Source organism: Serinus canaria, unplaced genomic scaffold, assembly GCF_022539315.1.
Source record: "Serinus canaria isolate serCan28SL12 unplaced genomic scaffold, serCan2020 HiC_scaffold_86, whole genome shotgun sequence".
Taxonomy (NCBI): Eukaryota; Metazoa; Chordata; class Aves; order Passeriformes; family Fringillidae; genus Serinus; species Serinus canaria.
This window is the reverse complement of record NW_026108200.1, coordinates 1-14,664: the sequence shown is the minus strand read 5'-3', so window position 1 is coordinate 14,664 and position 14,664 is coordinate 1. Positions and strand designations below refer to the sequence as shown.

The following is a 14,664-nucleotide window of genomic DNA, read 5'->3' as shown; positions in this document are numbered from 1 at the left end:
GCAAGCCCCCAACCCTCTATAGGGCAGCCCCTCCCAAACCCTGCTATGGGGCAGCTCCTGACCCCACTATAGGGCAGCCCCTGACCCTGCTATGGGGCAGTCTCACCCTGCTATGGGGCAGCCCCTGACCCTGCTATGGGGCAGTCCTCCACCCTGCTATGGGGCAGTCTGATCCTGCTATGGGGCAGCTCCTGACCCTGCTATGGGGCAGCTCCTGACCCTGCTATGGGGCAGCTCCTGACCCTGCTATGGGGCAGCTCCTGACCCTGCTATGGGGCAGCCTGACCCTGCTATGGGGCAGCTCCTGACCCTCCTATGGGGCAGCCCCCCCTAGATACACACAATCCATAGGGCAGCCCCTCACCCACTCCAGCTATGGGGCAGCCCCCAAATCCAGCTATGCACCCCCTCTATGGGGCAGCTCCTGACCCTGCTATGGGGCAGCCCCTCACCCTGCTATGGGGCAGTCTCACCCCGCTATGGGGCAGCCCCTGACCCTGCTATGGGGCAGTCTCACCCCGCTATGGGGCAGTCCCTGACCCCGCTGTGGGGCAGTCTCACCCCACTATGGGGCAGCCCCTCACCCTGCTATGGGGCAGCCCCTGACCCCGCTATGGGGCAGCCCCTGACCCTGCTATGGGGCAGTCTCACCCCGCTATGGGGCAGTCTCACCCCGCTATAGGGCAGCCCCCTGACCCTGCTATGGGGCAGTCTCACCCTGCTGTGGGGCAGTGTGACACTGCTATGGGGCAGCCCCTGACCCTGCTATGGGGCAGTCCCCGACCCTGCTATGGGGCAGTCCCCGACCCTGCTATAGGGCAGCCCCTGACCCTGCTATGGGCAGCCCCTGACCCCGCTATAAAGGGCAGCCCCGACCCTGCTATGGGGCAGCCCCCCACCCCGCTATGGGGCAGTCCCACCCTGCTATGGGGCAGTCCCACCCTGCTATGGGGCAGTCTCACCCCGCTATGGGGCAGTCCCTGACCCTGCTATGGGGCAGTCTCACCCCGCTATGGGGCAGCCCCTGACCCTGCTATGGGGCAGTCTGACCCCGCTATGGGGCAGCCCCTGACCCTGCTATGGGGCAGTCTCACCCTGCTATGGGGCAGCCCCTGACCCTGCTATGGGGCAGCCCCTGACCCCGCTATGGGGCAGCCCCCCCTCCCCAGCTCAGCCCCTCCCTGGGGGGGCCCAGCTCCCCCCTTTGGGGGTCTCCCCCCCATTCCCCCCCAGCCTCCAATAAAGCTTCTTGTGCCCCCCAGCTCCTGCCTGGTGTCTTGGGGGGGACAGGGACCCCCAGGGACCTCCCCGGCCCCACAGAGCCCCCACAGATCTGGGGGGGGGGACAGGGGGACACCAGTGACCCCAAATCTGGGAATGGTGGGGAGGGGGAGCCCCCCTGTGCCACGGGGGCGGAGCCAGCCCTGCCGGAGAGGGGGTGGGTCGATAATGGATGGAGGCTGGATCAATACTGGATCAATGCTGGATCAATGCCAGATCAATGCCAGATCAATGCTGGATCAATGCTGGATCAATGCCAGATCAATACCAGATCAATGCTGGATCAGTGCTGGATCAATACCAGATCAATGCTGGATCAATGCCAGATCAATACCAGATCAATGCTGGATCAGTGCTGGATCAGTGCTGGATCAATGCTGGATCAATGCTGGATCAATGCTGGATCAATGCTGGATCAATACCAGATCAATACTGGATCAATGCTGGATCAATGCTGGATCAATGCTGGATCAATACCAGATCAATACTGGATCAATGCTGGATCAATGCTGGATCAATACCAGATCAATGCTGGATCAATGCCAGATCAATACCAGATCAATGCTGGATCAATGCCAGATCAATACCAGATCAATGCTGGATCAGTGCTGGATCAATACCAGATCAATGCCAGATCAATACTGGATCAATGCCAGATCAATGTTGGGTCAGTGCCAGATCAATACTGGATCACTACCGGATCAATGCTGGATTAATTCTGGATCAATACCAGATCAATGCTAATCAATGCCAGATCAATGCTGGATCAATGCTGGATCAATACCAGATCAATACTGGATCAATGCTGGATCAGTGCTGGGTCCATACTGGATCAATACCAGATCAATACTGGATCAATGCTGGATTAATGCTGGATCAATGCTGGATCAATACCAGATCAATACTGGATCAATGCTGGATTAATGCCGGATCAATGCTGGATCACTACCGGATCAATGCCGGATTAATGCTGGATCAATACTGGATCAATACTAAGCCAATGCCAGATCAATGCTGGATCAATACCAGATCAGCAATGGATCAGTTCCAGACTGAGGGATCAGTGCTGGATCAATGGTGGATCAATACCAGACTGATACTGGATCAATGCCAGATCAGCACTGATTTGGTGCTGGATCAATACCAGATCAATGCTGAGGCAATGCCAGATCAATGGCAGATCAATGCCAGATCAATGCCGGATCAATGCCAGATCAATGCCCGATCCAATGCTGGATCAATGCCAGATCAATGGCAGATCAATGGCAGATCCAATGGCGGATCAATGCCCGATCAATGCCAGATCAATGCCCGATCAATGCCCGATCAATGCCCGATCCAATGCCGGATCAATGCTGGATCAATGCCAGATCAATGCCAGATGAATGCCCAATCCAATGCCAGATCCAATGCCTGATCAATGCCAGATCAATGCCAGATCAATGCCCGATCAATGCCGGATCAATGCCCGATCCAATGCCAGATTAACACCCGATCCAATACTGAGCCAATGCCAGCTCAATGCCACATCAATGGCTGATCAATGCCCAATCAATCAATGCCGGATCAATATTGGCTAAATGCTGGCTCACTGCTGGATCGATGCAATGCCAGATCAATGCCTGATCAATACTGAGCCAATACAATCCCATCCCCCATCCCCCATCCCCCATCCCCCATCCCATCCCCATCCCCCATCCCCCATCCCCCATCCCCATCCCCCATCCCCCCCATCCCCCCATCCCCCATCCCCCCATCCCCATCCCCCATCCCCCATCCCCCATCCCCATCCCCATCCCCATCCCCCATCCCCATCCCCATCCCCATCCCCCCATCCCCATCCCCCATCCCCATCCCCCATCCCCCATCCCCCATCCCCCCCATCCCCCTCCCCCATCCCCCATCCCCCATCCCCATCCCCATCCCCATCCCCCATCCCCCATCCCCCATCCCCCATCCCCCATCCCCATCCCCATCCCCCATCCCCCATCCCCCATCCCCCCATCCCCATCCCCCATCCCCATCCCCCATCCCCCATCCCCATCCCCATCCCCCATCCCCATCCCCCATCCCCATCCCCCATCCCCCATCCCCCATCCCCCATCCCCCATCCCCCCATCCCCCATCCCCCCTCCCCATCCCCATCCCCCCATCCCCCATCCCCCATCCCCCATCCCCCCACCCCATCCCCCATCCCCCATCCCCCATCCCCCATCCCCCATCCCCCCATCCCCCATCCCCATCCCCCCATCCCCCATCCCCATCCCCCATCCCCCCCCCATCCCCCATCCCCCATCCCCATCCCCCATCCCCCATCCCCCATCCCCCATCCCCATCCCCCATCCCCCATCCCCATCCCCCTCCCCATCCCCCTCCCCATCCCCCATCCCCATCCCCCATCCCCATCCCCCATCCCCATCCCCCCTCCCCCATCCCCATCCCCCATCCCCCATCCCCCATCCCCCCCCCCCATCCCCATCCCCATCCCCCATCCCCCATCCCCCATCCCCCATCCCCATCCCCCCTCCCCATCCCCCATCCCCATCCCCCATCCCCCATCCCCCATCCCCATCCCCCATCCCCATCCCCATCCCCCTCCCCCATCCCCATCGCCCATCCCATCCCCCATCACCCCCATCCCCATCCCCATCCCCCCTCCCCCATCCCCCATCCCCCATCCCTCCCCATCCCCATCCCCCCCATCCCCCCTCACCCATCCCCCATCCCCATCCCCCATCCCCCCATGCCCCCATCCCCCATCCCCCATCCACCATCCCCCATCCCCATCGCCCATGCCCCCATCCCCTCCCACCCATGCCCCCATCCCCCTCCCCCGCCCCATCCCCCATCCCCCCTCCCCCATTTCCCATCCCCCATTCCCGGATGAACACATCCCAAGCTCAGCCCACACTCAGAGATTTCCAGAATTCCTTCATGGATTTCACCCCGACCCCAGAGCGCCGCAGCAAAGCCCGGCTGATGCCACAGCAGTGCCCAATCAATGCCAGAGCAGTGCCCAATCAATGCCACAGCAGTGCCCAATCAATGCCAGGCCAATGCCCAATCAATGCCAGAGCAGTGGCCATCAATGCCACAGCAGGGCCCAATCAATGCCAGAGCAGGGCCCAATCAATGCCAGGCCGATGCCCAATCAATGCCACAGCAGGGCCCAATCAATGCCAGAGCAGGGCCCAATCAATGCCACAGCAGTGCCCAATCAATGCCAGGCCAATGCCCAATCAATACAGATCAATGCTGGATCAATGCCCGATCCGTGCTGGAGTGATACCTGATCAATGTCAGATCAATAGCAGATCAATACTGCCCCAATACCGGATCAATGGTGAGTCCATCCTGCACTGATACCTGATCAATGTCAGATCAATAGGAGGCTGATCCTGCCCCAATACCGGATCAATGCCAGATCAATGCCCGATCCATGCTGGAGTGATTCCTGATCAATGTCAGATCAATAGCAGATCAATACTACACCAATACCCAATCAAAGCTGGATCAATACCGGATCAATTCTGCACCAATACTGCCCCGATCCTGCCCCTGCAGTGACCGCTGCTGTGTCCTGAGCCGTGGTCACTCCAGGGCCAGAGCAGTGACCAGAGCAGTGACCAGTGCAGTGACCAGTGCAGTGTCCAGTGCCATGGTCACACTGGGGTCACACTGGGGTCACACTGGGGTCACACTGGGGTCAGAGCAGTGGCCAGAGCAGTGGCCAGAGCCATGGTCACACCGTGGTCACCCCAGGGCCAGTGCAGTGACCAGTGCTGTGGCCAGTGCCATGGTCACACTGGGGTCAGTACTGTGGCCAGAGCTGTGTCCGGAGCAGTGACCAGTGCTGTGACCAGTGCAGTGTCCAGTGCTGTGTCCAGTGCCATGGTCACACTGGGGTCACCCCGTGGTCACCCCACGGCCAGTGCAGTGGCCAGAACAGTGACCAGTGCAGTGTCCTGAGCCATGGTCACACCGTGGTCACACTGGGGCCAGAGCAGTGACCAGTGCAGTGACCAGTGCTGTGTCCAGTGCTGTGTCCAGTGCCATGGTCACACCATGATCACCCCAGGGCCAGTGCAGTGACCAATGCTGTGTCCAGTGCAGTGACCAGTGCTGTGTCCAGTGCAGTGACCGGTGCTGTGGCCAGTGCTGTGTCCTGAGCCATGGTCACACCATGGTCACCCCAGGGCCAGAGCAGTGACCAGAGCTGTGTCTGGAGCTGTGTCCGGAGCCGTGGTCACGCTGGGGTCAGAGCAGTGACCAGCACTGTGGCCAGTGCTGCGGTCAGGGCTGTGTCCAGACCAGTGTCCAGTGCAGTGACCGGTGCTGTGTCCAGAGTGTGTTCAGCCCCGTGTCCAGAGCGTGGCCACTCTCCAGTCTGAGCTGTGTCCAGCCCCATGTCCAGCCAAGTGTCCATCCCAGTGTCCATCCCAGTGTCCAGCCCCATGTCCAGCCCGGTGTCCACCCCAGTGTCCAGAGCATGACCACTCTCAGGCCCAAGCTGTGTCCAGCCCCGTGTCCATCCCAGTGTCCAGCCCCGTGTCCATCCCAGTGTCCAGCCCCATGTCCAGCCGGGTGTCCAGCTCCTTGTCCATCCCAGTGTCCAGCCCAGTGTCCATCCCAGTGTCCAGCTCCTTATCCATCCCAGTGTCCAGTCCTGTGTCCAGCTCCTTGTCCATCCCAGTGTCCAGTCCTGTGTCCAGCTCCTTGTCCATCCCAGTGTCCAGCCCCATGTCCAGCCAAGTGTCCATCCCAGTGTCCATCCCAGTGTCCAGCCCCATGTCCACCCCAGTGTCCAGCTCTGTGTCCAGCCCAAGTCCAGCGTGGTGTCCAGTGCCATGTCCAGCCCAGTGTCCTGCCCCGTGTCCATCCCAGTGTCCAGAGCATGGCCACTCTCAGGCCCGAGCTGTGTCCAGCCCTGTGTCCAGCCCTGTGTCCATCCCAGTGTCCAGCCCAGTGTCCAGCCCAGTGTCCATCCCAGTGTCCAGCTCTATGTCCAGCCCAGTCTCCAGCCTCATGTCCAGCCTCATGTCCAGCCCCATGTCCATCCCAGTGTCCAGCCCCATGTCCAGCCGGGTGTCCAGCTCTGTGTCCATCCCAGTGTCCAGCCCACTGTCCATCCCAGTGTCCAGCCCCATGTCCAGCCCCGTGTCCAGCCCCATGTCCAGCTCCTTGTCCATCCCAGTGTCCAGAGCATGGCCACTCTCAGACCCAAGCTGTGTCCATCCCAGTGTCCAGCCTAGTGTCCAGCTCTGTGTCCAGCCCAAGTCCAGCGTGGTGTCCAGTGCCATGTCCAGCCCAGTGTCCATCCCAGTGTCCAGCCCAGTGTCCAGCCCCATGTCCAGCCCTGTGTCCAGCCCTGTGTCCATCCCAGTGTCCAGCCCCGTGTCCATCCCAGTGTCCAGCCCAGTGTCCAGCTCCGTGTCCATCCCAGTGTCCAGCCCCATGTCCAGCCGGTGTCCACCCCAGTGTCCAGAGCATGGCCACTCTCAGGCCCGAGCTGTGTCCAGCCCCGTGTCCATCCCAGTGTCCAGCCCAGTGTCCATCCTAGCGTCCAGCTCTGTTTCCAGCCCGTTGTCCATCCCAGTGTCCATCCCAGTGTCCAGCCCAGTGTCCAGCCCCGTGTCCATCCCAGTGTCCAGCTCTATGTCCAGCCCAGTCTCCAGCCTCATGTCCAGCCCCGTGTCCAGCCCCATGTCCAGCTCCTTGTCCATCCCAGTGTCCAGAGCATGGCCACTCTCAGACCCAAGCTGTGTCCAGCCCCATGTCCATCCCAGTGTCCATCCCAGTGTCCAGCCCCATGTCCAGCTGGGTGTCCAGCACCTTGTCCATCCCAGTATCCAGCCCAGTGTCCATCCCGGTGTCCACCCCAGTGTCCAGAGCATGGCCACTCTCAGGCCCGAGCTGTGTCCAGCCCAGTGTCCAGCCCAGTGTCCATTCCCGTGTCCAGCTCCATGTCCAGCCGAGTGTCCAGCGCCGTGTCCAGCCTGGTGTCCAGCTCTGTGTCCATCCCACTGTCCAGCTCCATGTCCAGTCCAGTGTCCATCCCAGTGTCCATCCCAGTGTCCAGCCGAGTGTCCAGCCGGGTGTCCAGCGCCGTGTCCATCCCAGTGTCCATCCCAGTGTCCAGCCCCATGTCCATCGCACTGTCCAGCCGGGTGTCCAGCCGGGTGTCCAGCGCCGTGTCCATCCCAGTGTCCATCCCAGTGTCCATCCCAGTGTCCATCCCAGTGTCCATCCCGGTGTCCAGCCCCATGTCCAGTCGGTGTCCAGCGCCGTGTCCGAGCGGGGGTCAGAGGTCAGCGGGCCCCAGGCGCAGCCGCAGGGCCACGGGCAGGTGGTCGGACAGTGTGGCCAGCTGGGTGATGACCGAGAACCCGGTGACCTCCTGTGGGGACAGCGGGGTCAGCCCGGGGTCACGGGGACATCAGGGGTCACTGAGGGGTCACTGGGGTCACTGGGGACACGAGGGGTCACTGAGGGGTCACTGGGGACACTAGGGGTCACTCATGGTGGCCAGCGCAGGGTCACAGGGGTCACTGGGGGGTCACTGAGGGGTTACTGGGGTCCCAGTGGTCACTCATGGTGGCCAGCGCAGGGTCACAGGGGTCACTGGGGGGTCACTGAGGGGTTACTGGGGTCCCAGTGGTCACTCATGGTGGCCAGCGCAGGGTCACAGGGGTCACTGGGGGGTCACTGAGGGGTTACTGGGGTCCCAGTGGTCACTCATGGTGGCCAGAGTGGGGTCCCTGGGGGGGTCACTGAGCGGTCCCTGGGGGGTCCCTGGTCCCCAGCGGTCACTCACAGTGGTCAGTGCGGGGTCACTGCGGGGTCACTGGGGGGTCCCTGGGGGGGGTCACTGAGGGGTCACTGAGGGGTCCCCAGGTCCCCAGCGGTCACTCACAGTGGTCAGCGTGGGTTCCAGGGGTCACTGGGGGGTCACTGAGGGGTCCCCAGGTCCCCAGCGGTCACTCACGGTGGTCAGCATGGGTTCCAGGGGTCACTGGGAGGGGGTCACTGCAGGGTCCCTGGGGGGTCCCTGGGTTCCCAGCGGTCACTCACAGTGGTCAGTGTGGGGTCACTGGGGTCACTGAGGGGTCACTGCAGGGTCCCCGGGTCCCCAGCGGTCACTCACGGTGGTCAGTGTGGGTCCCAGGGATCACTGGGGGGTCACTGGGGTCACTGAGGGGTCACTGAGGGGTCACTGGGGGGTCCCAGGGTCCCCAGCGGTCACTCACGGTGGTCAGTGTGGGTTCCAGGGGTCACTGAGGGGTCACTGCGGGGGTCACTGGGGGGTCCCCGGGTCCCCAGCGGTCACTCACAGTGGTCAGCGCGGGCTCCCGCCGCAGCAGCGCTCTGTCCACTCTCCGGCCCTGCCACGGCCGCGGGGCCAGCGGGTCCAGAGCCCCGCAGGACAGGATGGGACCCGCCAGGAACTGCTCGCGTCCCCACGGCTGGGACAGCGTCCTGAGGGGACACGGGGACATGGGGACACTGTGACAGGGACATGGGGACATGGGGACATGGGGACACTGTGACAGGGACATGGGGACATGGGGACAGGGACACGGGGACATGGGGACATTGAGACATGGGGACACTGTAACAGGGACACGGGGACACGAGGACGGTTGACAGAGTGACAGGGACATGGGGACATTGAGACATGGGACATGGGGACAGAGTGACAGGGGACATGGGGACACTGTGACAGGGACATGGGGACATGGGGACAGGGACACGGGGACATGGGGACATTGAGACATGGGGACATGGGGACAGAGTGACACAGGGACACGGAGACATGGGGACACAGGAACATGGGGACACGGGGACACGGCAGGACAGAGTGACAGGGACATGGGGACACGGGGGACACGGGGATGCGAAGGCACGGGGACATGATTACACAGGGACATGGTGGCAGAGGGGACACAGTGACACGGGCATGGAGGACCCTCCCCTCCCCCCCCGTGTCCCCAGTGTCCCCATTGTCACCTCCTCATCTCCTCGGGGGTGGACACGGGCTCCTCGTAGATCCTGAGGTAGTTGAGCAGCGTCCCTGGGGACAGCAGGGGACATCAGGGGACATCAGGGGACAGGAGGGGACAGGGACATGAGAGGGACCCCGGACATGGGACAGCAGGGGACAGGAGGGGACAGGGAGGAGACAGGGAGGGGACAGGGAAGAGACAGGGACATGAGAGGGACCCCGGACACGGGGAGGGGACAGTGGGGGACAGGGAGGGGACAAGGACAGGAACGGAACCCTGGACATGGGGAAGGGACAGGGAGGGGACAGGGACATGAGAGGGACCCCGGACATCAGGAGGGGACAGGAGGTGACAGAGACATGAGCGGGACCCCAGGGGACAGGGAAGGGACAGGGAGGGGACAGAGACATGAGCGGGACCCCAGGGGACAGAGAGGGGACAGTGGATTCCCCCGGCACAGGTAACAACGGGGTCCCCGGGCAGAGGTGACAAAGGGGTCCCGGGGGAGGTGACAGCAGGATCCTTGGGGAGGTGACACTGGGGTCCCCGGGGAGGTGACAGCGGTGTCCCCACCGATGGCCCAGGGCTGGTCCTGGCCCGAGTGGTGGCACGCGGGGTCCCAGAACTCCTTGAACAGGGCGTGGCGCTGGTTCTGGCTGTCACCTGCCGGGGACACGGCGCTGCTGTCACCCCCGGGTCCCCCTGGGTCCCCCCTGGGCTTCCATGTCCCCCCGATGTCCCCCTCTCCCCGTGTCCCCCACTGTCCCCCACCCCTGACCCCCCTCTGTCCCCCCCATGTCCCTCCCGTCCACCTGGGTCCCCCAATGTCCCTCTGTGTCCCCCACTCACGAGCCACCTGTCCCCCATCTTGTCCCTCCGTGTCTCCCCCCTGTCCCCCACCCGGCTCCTCTGTCCCCTGCCTGTGTCCCCACAGTGTCCCCTCCACATCCCCCCATGTCCCTTTGTCCCTTCATGTCCCCTTGTGTCCCCTGTCCCCATCTCGTGTCCCCCCATGTCCCTCTGTCCTGCTCCCGTGTCCCCCCCGTGTCTCTCTGTCCCCTGCCCATCTCCCCCTGTGTCCCTCTGTCCCCTCCCGTGTCCCTTTGTGTCCCACACCTCTGCCCCCCGTGTCCCTTTGTGTCCCCTGTCCCCCTCCTCTGTCCCCCCATGTCCCCTGTCCCTCTCCCGTGTCCCCCCGTGTCCCCTGTCCCTCTCCCATGTCCCTCAGTGCCCCTCTGTCCCCCTCCCGTGTCCCCCATGTCCCCTGTCCCCCTCCCGTGTCCCTCCACGTCCCTCTGTCCCCCTCCCGTGTCCCCCGTGTCCCCTGTCCCCACCCCGGGAGCAGTTGTCGAAGTTGAGGTCCCCGCAGAGGACATCGAAGGCCACCAGGTCCCCAGGCCGGTCCTGGTCCCGCCGGAACTCCCGGAGCCACCGGAGCACCAGGGACAGCTGCTGGTCACGGATGGTGGCATCGGCTGGGACAGGGACATGGGGACATGGGGACATGGGGACATGGGGACAGCTGCTGGTCACGGATGGTGGCATCGGCTGGGACAGGGACATGGGGACATGGGGACAGCTGCTGGTCACAGATGGTGGCACCGGCTGGGACAGGGACATGGGGACATGGGGACATGGGGACATGGGGGACAGCTGCTGGTCACGGATGGTGGCATCGGCTGGGACAGGGACATGGGGACATGGGGACATGGGGACATGAACATGGGGACAGGGACATGGGGACAGGGACATGGCCATGGGGACAGACACAGGGACAGCTGCTGGTCACGGATGGTGGCATCGGCTGGGACAGGGACATGGGGACATGGGGACAGGGACAGACACAGGGACAGCTGCTGGTCACGGATGGTGGCATCGGCTGGGACAGGGACATGGGGACACATATGGACACTGGGACAGGGACACAGGACATGGACATAGGGACACACAGGTCTATGTGGACGTTGGGGGACATGGGGGCACAGAGGGACAGACACAGGGACATTGGGGACAGGAGGACGCGGGCACACGGGCACGAGAGAACACGGACACGAGGACATGGGGACACATGGACAGATGGACACACGGACACGGCGTCCTTCCAAGGACACCTGGACACAGCTGGACAACACCACACAGACCCAACAACCCGAGGCCCCCCAGTGTCACCCCCCAGTGTCCCCCCACGCCGTCACCGTGTCCCCACTCACCCGCGGGCGCCTGCAGGTGGGTGCAGCCCAGGTACCCCACGACGCGCCGGCCCCGCCCCGTCCCCAACAGCACCTGGGGGGGACACCGGACACGTGTCACCTCCCTCAGCCACGTGTCACCTCAGCCATGTGTCACCCCCCTGCGCCCCTCAGGTGTCCCCTCAGGCGTCCCCTGACCTGTGCCACCAGCAGCCCCTTGTTGGCCAGCGCGTCCTCGCGGGCGGCGTTGGGGAAGGGGCGGAAGCGGGCGGCCAGCAGCGGGAAGCGGCTGCCCAGGAGCAGCCCACTGCCCAGCGCCCGCAGCCGGCCGCAGCGCAGCCCCCCCGGGCCCACCCCCCACAGCACGTGCGGGAAGCGCCGGCCCAGCTGCCGGCGCAGGGCGGTGGCGGCGCTGCCGTCGAACACCTCCTGCAGGCAGACGAAGTCGGTGTCCGGCGGGATGCGGGCGGTCAGCACCGCGGGCATCGGGTCCGCCAGAGGGATCGGCCGCTCCGGCCCCGGGATGGACATCGGGGATGGAGCAGCTCCCAGGGTTGGGTCGGTCATCGGCAAGGCCAGCGGTGGCACCGAGTCAACGGTTGGCCAAGGGTTGGTCATCGGCGTTGGGTTGGTCATCAGCGTTGGGTTGGTCATTGGTGTTGGGTTGGCCATTGGAGTTGGGTTGGTCATTGGTGTTGGGTTGGTCATCGGTGTTGGGTTGGCCATTGAAGTTGGGTTGGTCATCCATGTTGGGTTGGTCATTGGTGTTGAGCTGGTCATGGGTGTTGAGTTGGTCATGGGTGTTGAGCTGGTCATTGGAGTTGGGTTGTTCATCCATGTTGGGCTGGTCATTGTTGTTGAATTGGTCATTGGTGTTGGGTTGGCCATCAGCGTTGAGCTGGTCATTGGAGTTGGGTTGGTCATCCATGTTGAGTTTGTCAGCGGTGTTGAGTTGGACATCGGCAACTCCAGTGTTGGCACTGAGTCAACGGTTGGCCAAGGGTTGTCCGTCAGTATTGGGTTGTCCATCGGTGTTGGATTGTCCATCAGTGTTGGGCTGCCCATCATTGTTGGGTTGCCCATCGGTGTTGGGTTGCCCATCGGTGTTGGGTTGCCCATCGGTGTTGGGTTGCCCATCAGTGGTCGGCTGGCCATCGGTATCTCCGGCCACGCCATCGTGCTGCCCACCGGTGCCACCGGACCGCCCACCCTCCACGTGTCCCCCCCGGGATCTCCGCCCGGCTGCCCCCGCGCCGCGGTGCCCCCATAGCCCCGGCCCCTCCGCCTCTCCAGCAGCCCGTGCCGGTGTCCGGAAGGTTCCGCGGGCGCTCCGGCCGCCAGGATCCGCCCGATGACCTCTGCCCGCCGCCGCGTGTCGCCCAGGTTGCTGAAGCGTGCCAGCCCGCTGGGCAGCAGGCACACGTTGGCCGTCAGGAAGGTGAAGCCGCGGGCTCGCCGCGGGTCCCAGGGCTCGGCCGTGGCCGCGGTGGCCGCGTGCTGGAGGACGAAGGGCCGGCGTTGGGCCTGCGCCGGGAGCCACAGCAGCAGCCCCAGCAGCGCCGGCGGCAGCGCCAGCAGCAGCACCAGAACCAGCGCCGGTGCCGCCAGGGCCCGAGCGCCCAGGGCCAGGCAGTGCCCGGCCCGGTGCCGCCGCCAGCGCGCCCGCTGCGCCGTGGTGGGCTGCAGCGCCAGCAGCCGGTCCAGGGCCCAGTAGCCGGGGGCCAGCAGCGCCTCGGCCACCGCGGCCACCATGGCCAGCGGCCGGCTGGGGAAGGGGGTGTCCGGCAGGGTGGACGGGGGTGGCCACGGCATCGGGGGGTCCTGGGAGTGCCCCCGGTTCGGTTCGGAGGCTCGGGCGCAGTGGGGACAACCTGTGGGAAGAGACCCCGGTGAGGGGGAGGGACCCCGGGCATGTCCCTGTCACCGGGACCCTCCGTGACCCGCCTGCCACCGTGGGAAAATCGGGAGTGCCCCCCCCCTCGGGAGTCCTGGTCAGTGTGGGAAACTGCTGTGGCCGGAGTGAGACCCCTCCCCATCACGGCCACCACCGTGGGAACGTCCTCGGACCACCCCCCAAGTCCCAGACCCCGTGGGAAACTCACGCGGCCGCAGCGGGACCCCCCCGGCCCATCGCGGCCACCGTGGGAATGTCCCCGGCCGGGCCCCGCGTCCCAGCGGCCACCGTGGGAATGTCCGGTGGAATGTCCCCGTGTCCCCGGCCGGGCCATCCCCCGCGTCCCCAGCGGCCACCGTGGGAATGTCCGGTGGGAATGTCCCCGTGTCCCCGGCCGGGCCATCCCCCGCGTCCCCAGCGGCCACCGTGGGAATGTCCGGTGGGAATGTCCCCGTGTCCCCGGCCGGGCCATCCCCCGCGTCCCCGGGCTCCGGGACCCTCCCCCGGTCCGGGAAGCGGGACCGGGAATGGGGGGGGGACGGGCACGGGACCCCCCCTGTCCCGGTGTCCCCTCAGGGTCCCCACGGGGTCCCCGGGACCCCCGAGGCCACCTCAGGGGGACACTCCGGTCCCTTCCCTCCTGCCCGGTGGCCCCGGCAGTGGCCACCTGCGCCCCCAGCCCCGCCCCCGCAGCCGCCCCCTCACCTGTCCCCGGGCTTGGGGGGGTCTGGAGCCACCTGGACCCCGCTCAGGGCGAGACAGGACAGGTGAGTCAAAGCTCCTCCCCTTGTCCAGGTGAGTGCCGGACCCTGAGCCCAGCCAGGTGAGTCCAGGCCCCTCCCCTTGGCCAGGTGAGTCCTGGTGGATGAGCCCAGCCAGGTGAGTCCAGGCCCCTCCCCCTGTCCAGGTGAGTCCTGGTGGATGAGCCCAGCCAGGTGAGTCAAGGCTCCTCCCCTTGTCCAGGTGAGTCGTGGTGGATGAGCCCGGCCAGGTGAGTCCAGGCCCCTCCCCCTGTCCAGGTGAGTCCTGGTGGATGAGCCCAGCCAGGTGAGTCCAGGCCCCTCCCCCTGTCCAGGTGAGTCCTGTCTGGCCGGGCTGGCCCAACAGGTTCCCAGCAGCTCCGAGCCCCAGGGCCGGACAGTGCATGAGGCTGGTGAGACCTCACCTGGTCAGGTGACACCTCACCTGGGCCAATGACACCTCAGCTCGGCCAGTGACACCTCAGCTGGGCTGGTGACACTGCACCTGGGCTGATGAGACCTCACCTGGGCCAATGACACCTCCCCTGGGCCAGTGA

The 14,664-nt window shown here is 64.5% G+C and overlaps 1 protein-coding gene across 1 annotated transcript; it reads right to left on the bottom strand.

Moving 5' to 3' along the window:
* Positions 1-7,454: 7,454 nt before the first annotated feature.
* Positions 7,455-13,701, bottom strand: LOC127061127 (sphingomyelin phosphodiesterase 5-like). Its single transcript, XM_050987657.1, has 8 exons — positions 13,513-13,701; positions 11,672-13,390; positions 11,495-11,567; positions 10,619-10,759; positions 9,858-9,947; positions 9,289-9,352; positions 8,613-8,757; positions 7,455-7,678 (listed from the first exon to the last, which is right to left on the bottom strand). Exons 1-8 carry the CDS (start codon positions 13,699-13,701, stop codon positions 7,583-7,585), a joined length of 2,517 nt encoding a protein of 838 aa, XP_050843614.1. The 3' UTR covers positions 7,455-7,582.
* Positions 13,702-14,664: the final 963 nt, after the last annotated feature.